The following is an 18,027-nucleotide window of genomic DNA, read 5'->3' as shown; positions in this document are numbered from 1 at the left end:
TGTGGGTCTGCATTAACACTTCCGAAACGCTGGGCAGTGAGGTGTAAATGTTCCTCTGTGTCGAGTTTCTTCGCTTCTGTTTTGTTTTTCCTGAACACTTCCGGGATGTACAAGTGACTCAAACTCGCTCATTTTGAGGCAGGAACCGGCGGACGTGCAACAACTTTAACTATGAGGTAAACACAAAACAAAACTCTCCATCCGGAGCTCCTTCACGAGACTCCACACTTGTAAACAATCGCTCCATCAGGCTCGCGCAGCTCTCGGCCCCGTCCAGGCGTAGGGCTAAGCATACGTGTGCGCTTGACGCAGAAGTATAAACCTTTCACCTGATCTGTTGACAAATGAGTTGTGGATCCATTCCTTGGCCGTTCGTGGGTCGTTCGCTGGGCCTTTTCCCTTTAGCAAAGAAACTTTTTAAAGACGCCTGTTTTCTCATTTTGCTTCTTGTGGGTTGAATTTTGGTGCTGAAGTGACCGAGATGTAAGTGAGAGAATACGGTCACTTTCAACATAAAAGATTGTTCAGATTTTTCTGCATCCCAGTACCAATTGATCCACGGCCCAGTGGTTGAGGACCATTGAGCTCGGGGATAAAATGAACTATGGCAATATGAACATTCTTCTAATTGTCCACTGCTAAGAATTGTTTAAATATGGCGCAACCCTCCACAAAGCTCGCTGAGGCCCCTTGTCCCCTGTTGGGAACCGCTGTCATACACAACGGCACTCACAGATTCTTCTCTTCTTCTTGGCTTTGTGGCTGTTCATCAAGACATCACATGGTTTGTTTGAGCTCGGGTCGACCCCGGCTTGTTATTATGTGTATATATTATTACAGTGTAATTTCTCGGCTGTGTATTTAAAAATGCCGCTTCCTTTGTTTTCATTCTCCTGGCTTGTGCGCGAGCTAGTGATGTATCTCTGTAAACCAATAGCATTCAGCTGCGCATCTAGCCCCGCCTTTTGGTACCCTTTTGTTTGGGCTGGTACTCTTTAAAAAGGGTACTCAAAAAGTGGTACGAGACGGTTCGCATTTAGGTGCATTTTGAAAGTGGAAACGGCCATGAAAGTGTACTGAACCATACTGTACTGTACCACTCAGTGGAAACGGGCCATTATAAGCTGCCAATATACTTCCTTACTGTCTAGCATGTGGAAAACAGTGGTGTGTAGTGTGTCTGAATTCATAGCACTGCAGAAACAGTATGTGAGAAGTGCTCTGATCAACTACTGCTTCTAGTGTGATTCTCTAGTGCGCATCCAGTGGATGCTCCGCTATCCCATAATGCACCACGAGTTAGTTAAAATTTTAAGAAGCAATGCAACTGACGCGGGGAGGTCACATGATCATGACAATGGTGGATGTAGAGCATCTGAATCACATCTGTACTAAACAGAACCCACTTTACTAACAGTCGTGCAGTGAATTATTTGATTTATACCTTTAATTATGTTTAATTAACTATTTTAACAATGTGATTTCGATTTAGAGACTTTAAATAAGTGAAACTGGGTCAAAACAGTTTCTATCTGATATCACTGCCAGATTCTGGACCGATGCTGAGGATTAACTGAACTTCTATCAAGGATTAGCCATCTAGTCTATGTGTTTTACCTGTGTGTGTGTGTGTGTGTGTGTGTGTCAGGTGAGTCAGGACTCAGGTGTGTGGCAGCAGAAGCTCCAGGATGAGCAGTTCAGTCTCCTGCAGTGTGCGGTGGTGGAGGCCGAGGGCATCGTTCTGGACGCAGTGGCCAAAGTGGACGATCCTCTGCACGTGCGCTGCATCAGCACTCCAGGTCTGACCTTCCTCCTCCTCTTCATCCTCCTCCTCTTCCTCTTCCTCCTCATCAGCTCTCCTCATCTCTCATGTTCACAGATTACCTGATCAATCGTGCCGAGCTCACGCTGGCCTCTGTTGATAAGATGCAGCGCAGTCATGCGGCCTACATCAGGAACATGGACGGTGAGTGAGTCGGCTCAAGAGTGAGCAGCAGGGTCAGGTGTTCCTGTCAGGTGATGATGATCTGCTCCTCTTCCTGTAGATGCCAGTGGTTTGTTGAGGTCGGTCACCCAGTTTTCTCATCTCATCGCGGACACTATAGTGAACGGAGCAGGAGCCGCTCATTCAGCCCCGACCGACCAGGCAGACCGTGAGGATAATCGATAACATCAGCTCTTTGTTATTAACAGCACACATGCACATATGATCTACTGTACAACAGACAATATATTCAGGAATGGCTTTAAAATATGCTGCATTAACACAGTCTTTATTTAAAGATATGATCCCTGATAGTTTATACCAGATCATGCATGCTCATAAAGCGATTTATCTAATCATGCATGCTCTTAAAGCAGTTTATTGAATCATGCATGCTCTTAAAGGGGTTATTTGAATCATGCATGCTCTTAAAGTTTTTTTATTTAATCATGCATGCTCATAAAACATTTTGTCTAGTCATGCACGCTCATAAAATTGACTATTTAACCATGCATGGTTATAAAGGGGCTTATAAAATAGTTTATTGAATCATTCATGCTTATAAAACTGTTTATCGAATCTTGCATGCTCTTAAAGCGGCTAATTTGAATCATGCATGCCCATAAAACAGTTTATATGAATCATGCATGCTCCTAAAATGGTTAATATAGTCATGCATACTCATAAAATTGTTTATTGAATCATGCATGTGCATAAACAAATTGTCTAGTCATGCATGCTCAAACAGCAGTTTATTGAATGATGCATGCTCATAAAGCGGTTTATTGAATGATGCATGCTCATAAAGCGGTTTATTGAATGATGCATGCTCATAAAGTGGTTTATTGAATGATGCATGCTCATAAAGCGGTTTATTGAATCATGCATGCTCATAAAGTGGTTTATTGAATCATGCATGCTCATAAAGTGGTTTATTGAATCATGCATGCTCATAAAGTGGTTTATTGAATCATGCATGCTCATAAAGCGGTTTATTGAATCATGCATGCTCATAAAGTGGTTTATTGAATCATGCATGCTCATAAAGTGGTTTATTGAATCATGCATGCCCATAAAACAGTTTATATGAATCATGCATGCTCCTAAAATGGTTAATATAGTCATGCATACTCATAAAATTGTTTATTGAATCATGCATGTGCATAAACAAATTGTCTAGTCATGCATGCTCAAACAGCAGTTTATTGAATGATGCATGCTCATAAAGCGGTTTATTGAATGATGCATGCTCATAAAGCGGTTTATTGAATGATGCATGCTCATAAAGTGGTTTATTGAATGATGCATGCTCATAAAGTGGTTTATTGAATCATGCATGCTCATAAAGTGGTTTATTGAATGATGCATGCTCATAAAGTGGTTTATTGAATGATGCATGCTCATAAAGCGGTTTATTGAATGATGCATGCTCATAAAGTGGTTTATTGAATCATGCATGCTCATAAAGTGGTTTATTGAATCATGCATGCTCATAAAGCGGTTTATTGAATCATGCATGCTCATAAAGTGGTTTATTGAATCATGCATGCTCATAAAGCGGTTTATTGAATCATGCATGCTCATAAAGTGGTTTATTGAATCATGCATGCTCATAAAGTGGTTTATTGAATGATGCATGCTCATAAAGTGGTTTATTGAATCATGCATGCTCATAAAGTGGTTTATTGAATCATGCATGCTCATAAAGCGGTTTATTGAATGATGCATGCTCATAAAGCGGTTTATTGAATCATGCATGCTCATAAAGCGGTTTATTGAATCATGCATGCTCATAAAGTGGTTTATTGAATCATGCATGCTCATAAAGCGGTTTATTGAATCATGCATGCTCATAAAGCGGTTTATTGAATCATGCATGCTCATAAAGTGGTTTATTGAATCATACATGCTCATAAAGCGGTTTATTGAATCATACATGCTCATAAAGCGGTTTATTGAATCATGCATGCTCATAAAGTGGTTTATTAGAATATTGCATGCTCAAACAGCAGTTTATTGAATCATGCATGCTCCTACAGCAGTTTACTGAATCATGCATACTCATAAAACAGTTCATTTGAATCATGCATGCTCTTAAAGCAGCTTCTTAAATGAGAAAGCGGTGTGATGCAGCTCAAGTGTGTTTCTCTCCAGGTTTGACGGATAACTGCCGTGACTGCGCCACTCACTGTCTGCAGTACCTGAAGGAGCTGAAGCTGAAGGCCACGCTGCCCAGAGCAGACCCCACCGCTGTCAGATGCGTCCTGCAGCGCATCCTGCACCAGGGACAGGTGTGTGGAGCAGGCTCTCTGCGGCGTCTCCGTCTGCTTCACTGCATGATTGTCTTAACTCTGCTTCAGTTTAAATTGATCCTCATCTATACTGAGGATTCACACTGCATTCCTGAAAACATCTGCATCCACTACACCACTACAGATGCCTGAGTAGTGTGGGTGCAAGGAGGAACCATAACAGAACATAGGCATTTCTAAAGTTACACTTACTAGTGGAAACACAGCCTGTGTGTGTGTGTGAGAGAGAGAGAAAGAGTGTGACTGTGTATATGTGTCTGGGTCTGTGTGTGTGTCTCTGTGTAAATGTTTGTAATTCTGTGTGTGTGTATGTGGACAGGTGTGTGATCTCGGTGTGTTCTCTGTGCAGGATCTTCGTCCGAGAGCAGCAGACGTGCGTCAGGAGGAGCTGGCTGATATGGTGGATAAGGAGATGTCTGCCACCTCCTCTGCTATTGAAGACGCGGTGCTGAGAATGGAGGTGAGTCTCGCTGCGCTCATCATCTGCACTCAGTCAACACTCATTCACTGGCAACTCATGGCTTTTCTTCTGTAATGCAGGAAATACTGAACCAGACGAGAAGAGAAACGACTGGAGTCAAGCTGGAGGTCAACCAGAGGTCAGTTTGGGGAATCAGTTAGTAATCCAACATGAACAAATATTATAGAACAACAACAAATCAGAAAGAGTTGAGAAAACAGAAATAAATAAAGAAAGAAGTGATTTCTGAGTTTACTTTGACTTGTGTTTCATTGCAGAGAACAGAACAAACATTATTAATGTGTTCCTCATGATTATTTCTTAATAAACACGTATTACAGTTTTAGTTCTTCCAACACATTTCAAAAAAGGTTGGAGTAGTAAAGCATTTACCACTGTGTTGCCATTGCTGTTCCTTTTCACAATACTTAAAAGAGGTTTAGGGACTGAAGACACCAAGTGATGGAGTGTTTCAGGTGTAATTTTGTGCCATTCTTCCTACAAACAAGTCTTAACAACTTAACAACAATACGGGGACTTCATTGTTGCATTTTGCGCATCAAAATGCGCCACACATTCTCTATTGGAGACAGATCAGGACTGCAGGCAGGCCAGTCCAGTACCTGTATCCTCTTCCTCCACAGCAGGACTCTGTAATAGCCACTTGGAATGAACGCTGAAGGAAAAAATAGCCGGAAAGAGCACGTTCACGATTAGAACACGCTGATGTGAGACGTCTACTCCAGCCAATCAGAACCCTCACGCATTTACATCCGCACTGTTTTTTTTTTTTAGGGGTTTTCACCTTTATTGATAGGACAGTGGAGATATAGAGACAGGAAAGTGTGGGGAGCAGTGCTATGTGTCGACGCACTAACCACTAGGCTATTGGCGCCGACTACATCCGCACTGTTTATGAAAATAAAAGGCTTTAAGTATGTTTCCAGACACATTCAGCTGCTAGACGTTAGTCAGATCACATTTCTATGCTTATTCTTAAATAATAAAAAAATTGAAAATATAATGCTTATGACAAACCGTTGTTTTCCGTCAAGCTCTGCTTCAGTTGTGTGACGCGTGTGCACGGGAAGTGCAGGAGTGCTCCGGTGAGCGCCAGCACACACATATAATGCACATCTCTGTGTTCTGCGATGTTTTCATCGAAGTTGTTCACAATACTGATTCATCCACAGAGTTTGTAATGTAGTCAAGTGTGTAAACATTTAGCTGTGGTTCACGCTTCTGCCTTTGGATGTCTCTGGGACAAAAGCAGCTGCATGTATGCTAAAGCTTTAAATAAAAGTGAATCCATCAACAAACGCTCGACCCCTTCTATGTTTACTAATACAAGCGCAGCCGTTTGGAGCTCATCTCTAGTTAATGATGTCAGAATGTGACAGTATTTGGGAATGGATGTGTGAATGGTGTTTTCTAAAAAAAAAAATCCGGGACGTCCTCGCCTGTGTGAACAGAGCTTTTCTAAATAACCAGTGAAGTCGTTCTGGTAATTCTCCAGATCTTTGGTTCGGAGCACACGGCGTCCATTTCTCCCAAAAAACACCTGAAACACTGCTTCATCTGAGCACGGTACATGGTCCAACCCAGATGCCTCCGAGCCCAGAGGAGTTGATGGCGCTTCTGGACACTGTTAACATAGGGCTTCCTCTTGGCACAGTGCAGTGTTGACTGGCGTTTGTGGATGTCGCTCTGTATTGTGGTGCTTGTCACAGGTTTAGCGCAGTAGTGCTGAGCCCATGTGCTGATCTGGCTCATAGATGAATGAGGATTCATGATGCAGCGCCCCCTGAGGGGTCGGAGGTCACGCTTGTTCAGCTTAGGCTTGCGCTCTTGTCCTTTACGCACTGAAACTCCTCCAGACTCCTTCAGTCTTTAATGATGTTCTGCACTGCTGAAGGGGAAATATCCACATGTCTTCCTCTCTTTCTCTGAGGAGCATTGTGTTTATACATTTTACTAATTTTCTCTCTGATTTGTTGTCAAACTGGAGATACTCGGCCTATCTCTGCTACTAAAGGACTAGAGCTTTCCTGATGAGCAGATCACCATCACCTGTGAACATCACATCATCATTCAGCAGATCACCTGATCACTGCCCTGCACTGCTGCTGTCTCTGTTTCTGCAGTGTGTTGAGCTCTGGCTGACAGTAGAGGATGGAGATTCACACATGAAGTGAAGATGACTAAACAAAACATGAAATATTTACTGTTCATATTGTCTAAAGTCTGAATTTAGAAATCACTGCTTTCCCTTTTTATTTTTGCGTTCTCCATACTATCCACTTTTTCTGATTTGGAGTTGTAATTTATAGTAAACACTTCAATGTTTTGAACCGTTATATAGTCTAAGATCTTGAATTACAGCATGCTTGCAAAAACTACATTATATACAGTATAATACACTTTACTGTAAAATGGTTCAAAGACACTAAAGCATTCAATATAAATGCTGTACATGAATATTTTTCCATGTGGGAATACCTGTGAAATTTATCTGTTATGCATTCTAATTTCTCCATTTGTCCTGTGACAGCATCCTTGGCTCTTGTTCGGATCTAATGAAGGTAAGGTTGTTTGTGAATATGCTGTAAATTCTTTACAGTTTAATTCTAACCTGAAACACATACATGAAAATGATAACTAAAGACGGGTTTTTATTAGAGACTAAAATAGCAGGGCGACACAGTGGCTCAGTGATTTGCACTGTGGCCTCACAGCAAAAAGGTCTCTGGTTCGAGTCCAGTGTTTAGACTGTGGGGGAAACCGGAGCACCCGGAGGAAACCCATGCCAACACGGAGAGAACATGCAAACTCCACACAGAAACACCAACTGACCCAGCCGAGACTCGAACCAGAGACCTTCTTGCTGTGAGGCATATTTAAAATGTGCTTATATTACCATGTATCAGATCTCTTTATGTTTTTCCCGATGTAAACAGTTGTTGATGATGTAAACCATGTGAACGTTTGGTTTTCTCTGTTCTCTTCGCTCAGGCAATTCATATGCTGGTGACGGCGTCGACTGACCTGCAGAGGGACATCGTGGAGAGCGGACGGGTCAGACTGAGATTAGAACAAATAGCCTTGCTGAATTATTAGCTGTCCTGCATATCTTTGTATCTAGTTTCTGTTTAACGGAGAGTAGATTACTTCAACACATTTCTGCACACGATAGTGTTAATAACTCATCTCTAATAACTGATGTCGTTCCTCTTCTCCATGATGATTGACAGCACATAATATTAGACTAGATGTTCTTCAAGACACTAGTGTTCAGCTTACAGTGACATGTAAAGGCTTCACTAGGGTAATTAGGGTAAAGTTAGGGTAATTAGGCAAGTCATTGTATAACAGTGGTTTGTTCTGGAGACAATCCAACACTAATATTGCTGAAGGAGAGAATAATATTGAGCTTAACATGACTTTAACACTATTAAACACTGCTTTTATTCTAGCCCAAATAAAACTAACCAGACTTTCTCCAGAAGAACAAATATTAGAGGAAACACTGTGAACAATTCCTGAATCTGTTCAACATCAATTAGTAATTTTGACTTTAACTGTGTGTATTTCCATAAGTCATGCATGTTCCTGAGTCTCAGATGCAGGTTGTGTGTGTGTTTACTGCTGTTTCAGGGCTCAGGCTCCGCTAAAGATTTCTATGCCAAGAACTCACGCTGGACCGAAGGCCTCATTTCAGCTTCTAAGGCGGTGGGATGGGGAGCCACGCAGATGCTGTGAGTGAAAACAGTTAAAAAAACAATATTAAATAAATTAAAAAGTGTATTATTCGTGTACAGAACTGGGATTATTTATGAATGACTGATTCTAAAACCAGGACAAAATTTGGGGTCAGGAATATAATCTTTATGATGATGCATTTTTAAAACTACTTTTAGATTAATTTTATTATAAATGTATGCTAATGTAATCTGAATACTTTTAGATTAAAATACTTATAATACAGATTATACTAACGTAATTCACTAATTTTGGATTATATTTAAATGACTTTTATTACATATTTATGCTAACGTAACCAGATTGCTTTTTGATTGCATTAGATTACTTTTATTGCACATTTATGGTAACAGTGAACACTTTTGAATTAAAATACTTTTATTACAGATTATACTTAAAGTAATTGACTATTTTTAGATTACATTTAGATTACTTATATTGCACATTTATAGAAACGAATTCTGATAAATTTGGATTATATTTAGATTACATTTATTACAGATTTATGGTATAGTAATCTGACTACTTTAAGATTATTTTATTGCACATTTAGAGTAAAGTAATCTGATAACTCTGCATCACATTTGGATTACAGAATTATGGTATGCTAATTTAACTATTGGATTACATTTAGTTCATGTTTATTACAGATTCATGGTTTAACATAATCTGACTACTTTAAGATTACATTTAGATTACTTTTATTGCACATGTTTTTGCACACTTTTACAGCACCTAAGCTTTTCGCTCATCATAGCACACGTGCTGCTGCTGATGTGACAATAAAAGGGATTCGATTTGATTTGATTTGACCTTTAGAGTAATGAAATCTGACAACTTTTAGATTACTGTAAGTAATTAGGAAGGTAATGCCGACTCGAGTATCACAATTACATTTAGATTACTTTTATTACTCATTTATGCTAACATAATCTGATGACTTTCGGACACCATTAGATTACTTGTGTTGCACATTTATAGTTTAGATTACTTTTATTACAGATTTATAGTAATGTAATCTGACTACTTTTGTTTTATGTTTAAATTGCTTTTGTTACACATTTATGCCAATGTAATCTTGTGACTTTTGGATTACATTAGATTACTTGTATTGCACTTTTATGGTATCTGTCTGACTACTTTTGAATTACATTTAGATAATCTTTATAGCAGATTTATGGAAATGAATTCTGATAAATTTGGATTACATTTAGATTACTTTTATTACAGATTTATAGTAACATAATCTGATACTTCTGGATTACATTTGGACTACAGAATTATGGTATGGTAATTTGACTATTGGATTACATTTAATTTATGTTTATTACAGATGTAACGTGCAATAATGGACAGTTAATACTTAACAATACTCACACTAATACGCCTCGTTGTTAGTGTATGGGTTAGGGTATTAACACTGACTAACACTAAATCTTAAATCATTTGCTTAAAATTAAGTGCATTTAGAAAATATCAACATTATAAAAAACAATACGGTGTAATTCAGAGTGATATCGCTGCTACTTTAAATTTTTAATTTAAAAACACTGGAAGTGCAGACAAAAATATAAATAAAAAACAACACCAAGAATCATGAACTTATGCAAGCGCCAGGTTTATTATTAAAAAGAGAGGTATTTAGATAATTGATTAATTATGAACAACTACCTACCTTTGTGTAAATAATGTATAATCATATAATCCATAATCTGATTACAAGTATTTAAAAGATTAGTTTACTCTAATTACTCTTGCTTTTTGAAATCTGATTGTGTAATTATACTACCGTGCTCAGTTTGCACCACCACAATTTATAATATATTTATATATTCTTTATTTTAGTGATTCGGCTGATAAAGTTGTGACCGACAGAGGCAAATATGAGGAGCTGATCGTCTGTTCTCATGAGATCGCAGCCAGTACGGCACAACTGGTAGCTGCTTCAAAGGTACCATACACTAAATCTGTGTGCTTTAAATCCAACTGGTGTGTTTACAAAGCTTTATTGCACATTTATGGTAATGTAATCTGATACTTTTGGATTACATTTAGATTACTTTATTACAGATTTATGATATAGTAACTTGACTACTTATGAATTACATTCTGGTTATTTTATTACAGAATTATGGTAATGTAATCTGACTATTTTTGGATTACATTTAGATTACTTTTAATACAAATTTATGGTAATATCTGACTTCTTTTGGATTACATTTAGATTACTTTTAATACAAATTTATGGTAATGTAATCTGACTACTTTTGGATTACATTTAGATTACTTTTATTACAACATTATGGTAATGTAATCTGACTACTTTTAGATTACATTTAGATTACTTTTATTACAACATTATGCTAACATAATCTGACTTTTGGATTACATTTAGATTACTTTTAATACAAATTTATGCTAATGTTATCTGACTTCTTTTGGATTACATTTAGATTACTTTTATTACAGATTTATGGTAATGTAATCTGACTACATTTGGATTACATTTAGATTACTTTCATTACAAATTTATGGTAATGTAATCTGACTACTTTTGGATTACATTTAGATTACTTTTTATACAAATTTATGCTAATATTATCTGACTACTTTTGGATTACATTTAGATTACTTTTATTACAGATGTATGCTAACATAATATCACTAAATTTAGATTACATTTAGATTACTTTTATTACAAATCTATGCTAATATTATCTGACTACTTTTGGATTACATTTAGATTACTTTCAGTAAAGATTTATGGTAATGTAATCTGACTACTTTTGGATTACATTTAGATTACTTTCATTAAAGATTTATGGTAATGTAATCTGACTACTTTTGGATTACATTTAGATTACTTTCATTACAAATTTATGGTAATGTAATCTGACTACTTTTGGATTACATTTTTATTACCTTTATTACAGATTTATGCTAACATAATTTAACTAATTTTGGATTACATTTAGATTACTTTTGTACCTTTAGTTTACGTTTGTACACAGCAGTTCTTCATTTTACAGGTGAAGGCAGATAGAGGAAACAAGAAGCTTCACACTCTACAGCAGGCGTCTAGACACGTCAACGATATGGCCGCTGTAGTGGTGACGTCTACTAAATCTGGACAAATGCAGATCGAGGACAAGAGTGAGTCTCCAGGCCTCAAACAAACACTGGAATAAGTGCTTTCTAGAGCAGTATTGGGGAAAGTTACTTTAAAAAGTTACAGATTACAATATTGTGTTACTTCTTTAGAAAGTAACTGAATGTGTTACTGACTACATTTGCTGCTTAGTTACTTTTTAATGGAAAGTAATGCATTAGAATCTTATGTTACTTCTTTTAAAACCAGCTAAATGTGTTATATTGAATGATATTTGGCATAAAAGACTAAACATTAATTTTGACTCAATGCAATGTTTTTTGTTGACTTTTCTTACAAACACACCCACCTTATAAATAACAAACACATCTGCACTTACTCCTGACCTCTCTACATAAAGAGTCAGGAGAATAAATGCAAGTCAGTAGATGTGAAAACAAAGTAACTGGCTTTTATTTTAGGAATCAACTATTTTACTAGTAAAGTAATTTTAAAAAAGCAATCATAGCTTGTGTTATTTGTAATTTATTCCCCGCACAATATTCATGAGAACATTTCACAAAGAAACACACTGGATTAAACAAGATTTAAGAAGAAACGCTACAATTTAATTAAAAAATTCATTTTAAAAGCATATTTAAAGTGTAAACAAGTATAGACTTTATAAGAGCCACAGGAACAGCAGAATGCACATTAAGCGTGCTCTTGTTATTTCCTTCACAGACTCCATGGACTTTTCTGGCTTGTCTCTTATAAAACTCAAAACTGAAGAAATGGATACCCAGGTAATTTGTAGTATATGATATGAAAACTGAACAAATACCTGAATAAATATGATATTGAGTGTGCGTGTCTGCAATGTTTATCACAGTGACTGATTTAAGCATGTGTGTGTGTGCAGGTGAGGGTTCTGGAGCTGGAGAAGCAGCTGTGTAGTGAGCGTGTGCGTCTCGGTGAGCTGCGTAAGAAGCATTATGAGATGGGAGGACTCCCACTGGATACCCCAGAGCAGAACACACTCCAGAGCTACACTCCCGCACAGAACACACTCCAGAGCTACACTCCTGCGCAGAACACACTCCACAGCTACACTCCTGCGCAGAACACACTCCACAGCTACACTCCTGCGCAGAACACACTCCACAGCTACACTCCTGCGAAGAACAACTTCGACAGCTCGCTGCCCACCGTCTTCCCTGACCCACCCACCATGGATCTGCCCAGTCTGGACGCTTTCAGCCTGGAGCCGCCTAAACCCAACCCTCCTGCTCCAGAACCAGCCAAACCCAGCTCCAAACGCTCCTCCATCTTCCAGAAGTCTGGCCACATGCTCAGGAACGCGGTGAGTTGTGCTTAATCTGCACTTACCAAGATTATTGTGGTAAACTAAAATTAATGGCAGGTTCACGTGAAAACCCCGACCCTATACCCGAGCCCGTGCACCTTGTGTTAGAGCCGACCCGGTCCGACACATTAACAGTAATTATGATCCCGAGCCCGATTTAAACTCGACTATTTATTTAATACAAAGACTGTTATAACAGACGTTCTCAACTACAACTCTGAGTTATTTGAACTACAGAATTGAGTCTAGATGAGTCTAGACGCTCTCAGAGGTGTGCTCGAAGAAGTGACAGAAGAGGACACTGAAGGCTGACTATCATCCTGTCTGCATACCTGTCAACCCTCCTGTTTAAGCCAGGAAGTTGCTGCGAGTAAAAACAAAAAGATATATATATATATATACATTAGTGCTGTCAATCGTTAAAAAAAAAAATTAATCGCAATTTTTTTTACAATTAATCACGATTAATCGCATTTAAAAGACTGAAACTCGTCATTTTGTTTATTTAAATGTAAAATTAATGTAAACGCAAGACAAAACTATTTAAATTCAAAATATAATTGTTTATTAGAATTTTTGTTTAACTTGTAACACAGATTTCTTCATGTAAACAACAAACCCACAATAAACCATCAACATCCTGCCTGACAGCCATATTTAATACAGAAATAAACACAGGCATGTTAATGACATCTGAATTTCAAAACAATCAATACCGATAAAGAAAACACTGATTTACAAGTTGTATTCTAAGTGGACTGCAAATAAAATACAAAATACAGGCACTGCAGATATGGAAAGTGAAAAATTATAATAATAATAATAATAATAATAAAGTATTGAATACAAACAATTGTACTCATTGTAAAGTTGTATTGCTGTGAGGTGAGAACATTAATTATAAAGTAGAAACAGTTTTGCTCAGTCCTCCTTTACATTCAGCCAGTCGCTAAGACAGTCCAGTCTGTTGACATTATCGGGGGACAATGTGGACCTTTTCTTTTGAATGATGTGAGCTGAGAGTGCAACACAATCTCACGGCAATTCCTAACTTTTTGATTTAGTGGCTATGGACAATTCGTTTAGGCAGGTTTGCACACACACGCATGATCGCGCTCATTGAATTTGCTTACTAAGCGTTCTAAAGTCTGGCTGTATTTATTTCATAAGGATTCTGACACAACAACGTGAAGCAACCGCTTTACAAAAGTTGTGTTTAAGGGGGAAACATGTCAAACTTAACGACACATTGGAGGGCGCATGCTGAAGGGCAGATGAATGCGCTGTCTTTGACAGCTCGCGACATCATCTGGCACTTCATTTACACGGACACCAACACTCTGATTAATATGATTAAGATAACACTCTGATTTTAATATGATTAAGATAATACTCTGATTAAGAGTCGACCATGTAAGCAGCAATTTCTGATTACCTTAAAGGACCCCCGAGTCACGAAATGCAGAGGTTTTTCTTTCCGTTCGCCATGCGGTGTCAAATTACATTAAAATAGAAGTCGAAAGATTAAAAATGAAACACCCGAAATTGCATGAAACTCTGGAGGAAACTCTGGAGAGCCTGGTGATGCGACATTAATTGTTTTATAGACGTGGCAAACATTTGCATTAGTGGTATGAAATAGATTGGGAAAAGTTCTGCTTATCCAGGATTAACCCCAGACTTCCATGTTCCCAGACACTTCCCAGTCTTGCCAAGAAATGCAGTCTCTCTAGTGTGTGCTGGGTCTCTCCGAGGTCTCCTCCCAGAGGAAACTCATTTTCTCAACAAACAGCAAACTCAACAAAGTGAAACAAAATAATAAAAATCTAAATAAATAACCATTATCTGAGTTAACAGGCAGGCATTCTGTGGTGTAACATCTGAGCTGCTGCTGTTTAGAGAACTAACAGTAGATGGCGCCAAACACATTAGCTCCATTTGTCAAATAGAAACATGTTTCATTACACACACCAAGTCTGTCTGAATTTGTTTCATCATTTACGATGCTTTTGTGTGGTTTTGGGCTCAGTGCTTGAACTAATTACTAAAACAATATAAAAACTCATTTAAAATGCAAAACTCTAATACTCTTGGCATTCACAGAGCTAATACACACGTCCAATCAACTTTTTGTTCTTCTCTCCCACAGTTTCGGTGAAAGGACACCAGAAATCTTCAGATCATATTGAACATTATTAATTATTCTGTTCTCCATCATTCTCTCTCTGTGTTCTGCTGTGTGGTGTAAATTATGGATGTAATATAATCATGTTTATTAATTTATAACATTATAAACTACTCATTACGTCATCTTATTGTATTATTATATACATTTTATTGAACATAAACAAGGGTATTTTTCAAAACACTAGAGAGCTGTATCAGGATGTTGATGACGGTTTTATATCTGGGATCTTTTTCAGCTTTTAGTAAATGTAAATGCAGACTGTGGTCAATAAATGATTAGTTAAGCTGTGGAAGTGATGCACTTGTGTTGTTGTTTTAGGCAAACGTGTTTACAACTCTTGCACTGAATTTGTTTAGTTTTTTGGCTAAAGGTCTTAAAATATTTCTTATATTATTATTTTTTAACACTTAAACTCAGACCACATTATTCCGTTTCCTTTTGACTTAATGAAACACACAAATGACAGTGTGATTATTAGAAAATAATTCTGTACATTAATTTAAAGATCACATGTGCCATGTCACTGGTGTTACCTGCATTTTTGGCAATATTAAAGTTTCATTAAATGTTATTTCTTAATTTTCAGTGCATGTAGTCAGAAAAATAATGATAATGCAACAAATCAGAAGGATATTTTGTTTTTAATCAAGTTTTTTAAATGTTTTGGGATGTTAGTTCATTTCTGCAACTATAGATTTGTTCATTTTATTAACACCAACTCTCACAGTAACGTAAAACCATAATTATACCAAGTTTTATTCATATTATTTATTAATTTACCCATTAAATTGTATTTTATTAACGTCTACTCCTACCACAATATTGGTATTAATATTAATAATAATATATATTAATATTAAATAATGATTATACAGAGTATTATTCTTATTATTTCTTAAATTACCCAATAAATTGTAACTTATGATCATCTACCACTACCCCAACCCTAAACCTCACAGTAATGTAGAAACAGTAATTATACTGAGTATTGTTCATATGTTTATCAAATTACCCAACAGTTGTTTTTTATTAACGTCTACCCCTCCCTCAACCATAATGTAAAATCAGTGACTATACAGAGTATTATTCATACTGTTTATTAAATTACCAATTAAACTGTGTTTTATTAGCATGTAACCCTAACCGCAAACCTTACTCTCAAAAGAGTCACAAAATGCACACATGCGCAGTGAGTCCAGCTGTGGACAGGTGTTTGGCTTTCTTTGGCGGCCTCTAGTGGCCAGATCGGGATATTGATGTTATCAGAATCAGAAATGAGCTTCATTCGCCAAGTGACTTGTTTGTGTTACAGGAGCTCAGGGTACATGCATATAAGCACAAGGGGACACACATTTAAATAAGTGGAAAATAAAGTAAACTATAATTATACATACAGCATTTGTTTGCAGTTGTACTGTCAAATCCCTTTGGGACAGATTGTGTGAGTGGTTGAAGATGGAAAATGTAATACCTGCCCGCTCTGACTATCACATTGCTTAATTTGGTAATGTATGAAAAATAAATGGATTGTTTTGTTTTCTGTTGCAATAATATGTTGATTGTAGCAATTTATATTCACAAATGTGGATATTAAAATGTAAAAGTTTGTAAAGTTATTGAGTGTACGCCTAATTTAAGAACATATATGAATATCATGAATCTTTCTACCTATCATTAAATAACTGCTAAAACAACGGTGCTGCACAAATAAAAACAATGTTATTATCATAAGCAGAACTCTTTGACTGACGATATTAGTTTTCATTTATTTTCCTTAGTTTTTCATTCATTCATGTTTCCTTCAGCTAGTCCATTTATTCATCAGAGGTTGCCACAGTGGAATGAACTGCTAACTATTCCAGTATGTTTTACACAGCGGATACCCTTCCAGCTGCAACCCAGTACTGGGAAACACCCATACACTCCATAAACGCAATGTGAATTTGTGATCCCTGAGCTTATGAGGGTTTACATATTTAAAAAGACCAGCCACAATTGAAAAATCACAGTATCTGTGCCCCAATTCTCATGCTGTCCATCCTAAATAGTATTTGAGAGTAGAAATAGCGTGTGTCCAGTAGTATGTTGAAAAGAAGAGATGATCCCAAGGCTTCCACATTCCTGGACCAGGCCGTAGCAGCTGCTGTGATGGTCATGGAGGAGAGCCTGAGACTGATTCCTGTGATGCTCCAGGGACAGCCGAGTCTTCGCTGACGTCCTGTGTTCTCCAGCCTCCGGCGCCTAGACTGCAGCTCTCCACAAGACATTTTGCCATACGATAGGAGAAATGGTCGAGCTAACTGAGCCTGGTTTCGTCCAGAGGTTTTTTCCTTCACTCTGGTCCATTGGTGAAATTTGTTCCTTGCCTCTGTCGCCACTTACTTGCAAAGTCCGGGACTTCTAGAGCTGCGCATAACTGAATTACTCTTCAGTGTTTGGACTCTCAGCAGTGAATATTAAAACATATTGAACTGAACTGAGCTAATCTAAACTGAACTGAACTGAACTTAAACTCTGAAAACTGAACTGTTTCAATGTATAATCTTATATGTGAAGCTGCTTTGACACAATCTTGTAAAAGCGCTATACAAATAAAGGTGAATTGAACTGAACTGAAAAGAGAATGCCAAGCTCCCTGGAGGCTCTACTATTATCTGTAGAACATATTGGACGAAATTCAGTTAAAAAGTGTAAACAAACTACAAACATGGCGGACGCGCGAGACCAACCGTCAAGGGTGAAGATGTTTGAATGACTTTTATCTAGCCAACTGGAGAATATTAAATTACATTTTCCGTGTGATTTTTCATCTGCAACAACAATGTGAACTTCTATAAAGAAGTGTTTGGTTAATATCCTCTGAATATATA

At 37.4% G+C, this 18,027-nt stretch overlaps 1 protein-coding gene and 1 long non-coding RNA gene across 3 annotated transcripts in view; one reads left to right on the top strand and one right to left on the bottom strand.

Annotated features, from left to right (window-relative positions):
• Positions 1–15,446, top strand: part of hip1r (huntingtin interacting protein 1 related) — a 33,980-nt gene extending 18,534 nt beyond the window's left edge. For both annotated transcript variants that reach the window (XM_021479479.3, XM_073915279.1), the window contains 14 exons: positions 1,649–1,799; positions 1,880–1,966; positions 2,046–2,153; positions 4,139–4,275; positions 4,646–4,756; positions 4,837–4,895; positions 7,308–7,338; positions 7,769–7,831; positions 8,411–8,511; positions 10,361–10,466; positions 11,545–11,668; positions 12,348–12,409; positions 12,526–12,966; positions 15,119–15,446. In XM_021479479.3, the coding sequence (XP_021335154.2) occupies positions 1,649–1,799; positions 1,880–1,966; positions 2,046–2,153; positions 4,139–4,275; positions 4,646–4,756; positions 4,837–4,895; positions 7,308–7,338; positions 7,769–7,831; positions 8,411–8,511; positions 10,361–10,466; positions 11,545–11,668; positions 12,348–12,409; positions 12,526–12,966; positions 15,119–15,127 (1,590 nt within the window). In that variant the 3' untranslated portion in view covers positions 15,128–15,446. The remainder of the gene's footprint in view (positions 1–1,648; positions 1,800–1,879; positions 1,967–2,045; positions 2,154–4,138; positions 4,276–4,645; positions 4,757–4,836; positions 4,896–7,307; positions 7,339–7,768; positions 7,832–8,410; positions 8,512–10,360; positions 10,467–11,544; positions 11,669–12,347; positions 12,410–12,525; positions 12,967–15,118) is intronic.
• Positions 13,512–15,442, bottom strand: LOC141376489 (uncharacterized). Its single transcript, XR_012386619.1, has 2 exons — positions 14,303–15,442; positions 13,512–14,265 (listed from the first exon to the last, which is right to left on the bottom strand). It is a non-coding gene; the product is annotated as an uncharacterized lncRNA (long non-coding RNA).
• Positions 15,447–18,027: the final 2,581 nt, after the last annotated feature.

This window comes from Danio rerio, chromosome 10, assembly GCF_049306965.1.
Source record: "Danio rerio strain Tuebingen ecotype United States chromosome 10, GRCz12tu, whole genome shotgun sequence".
Taxonomy (NCBI): domain Eukaryota; kingdom Metazoa; phylum Chordata; class Actinopteri; order Cypriniformes; family Danionidae; genus Danio; species Danio rerio.
Note: the sequence above shows the minus strand (reverse complement) of the source record. Positions and strands in the feature narration are given on the sequence as shown.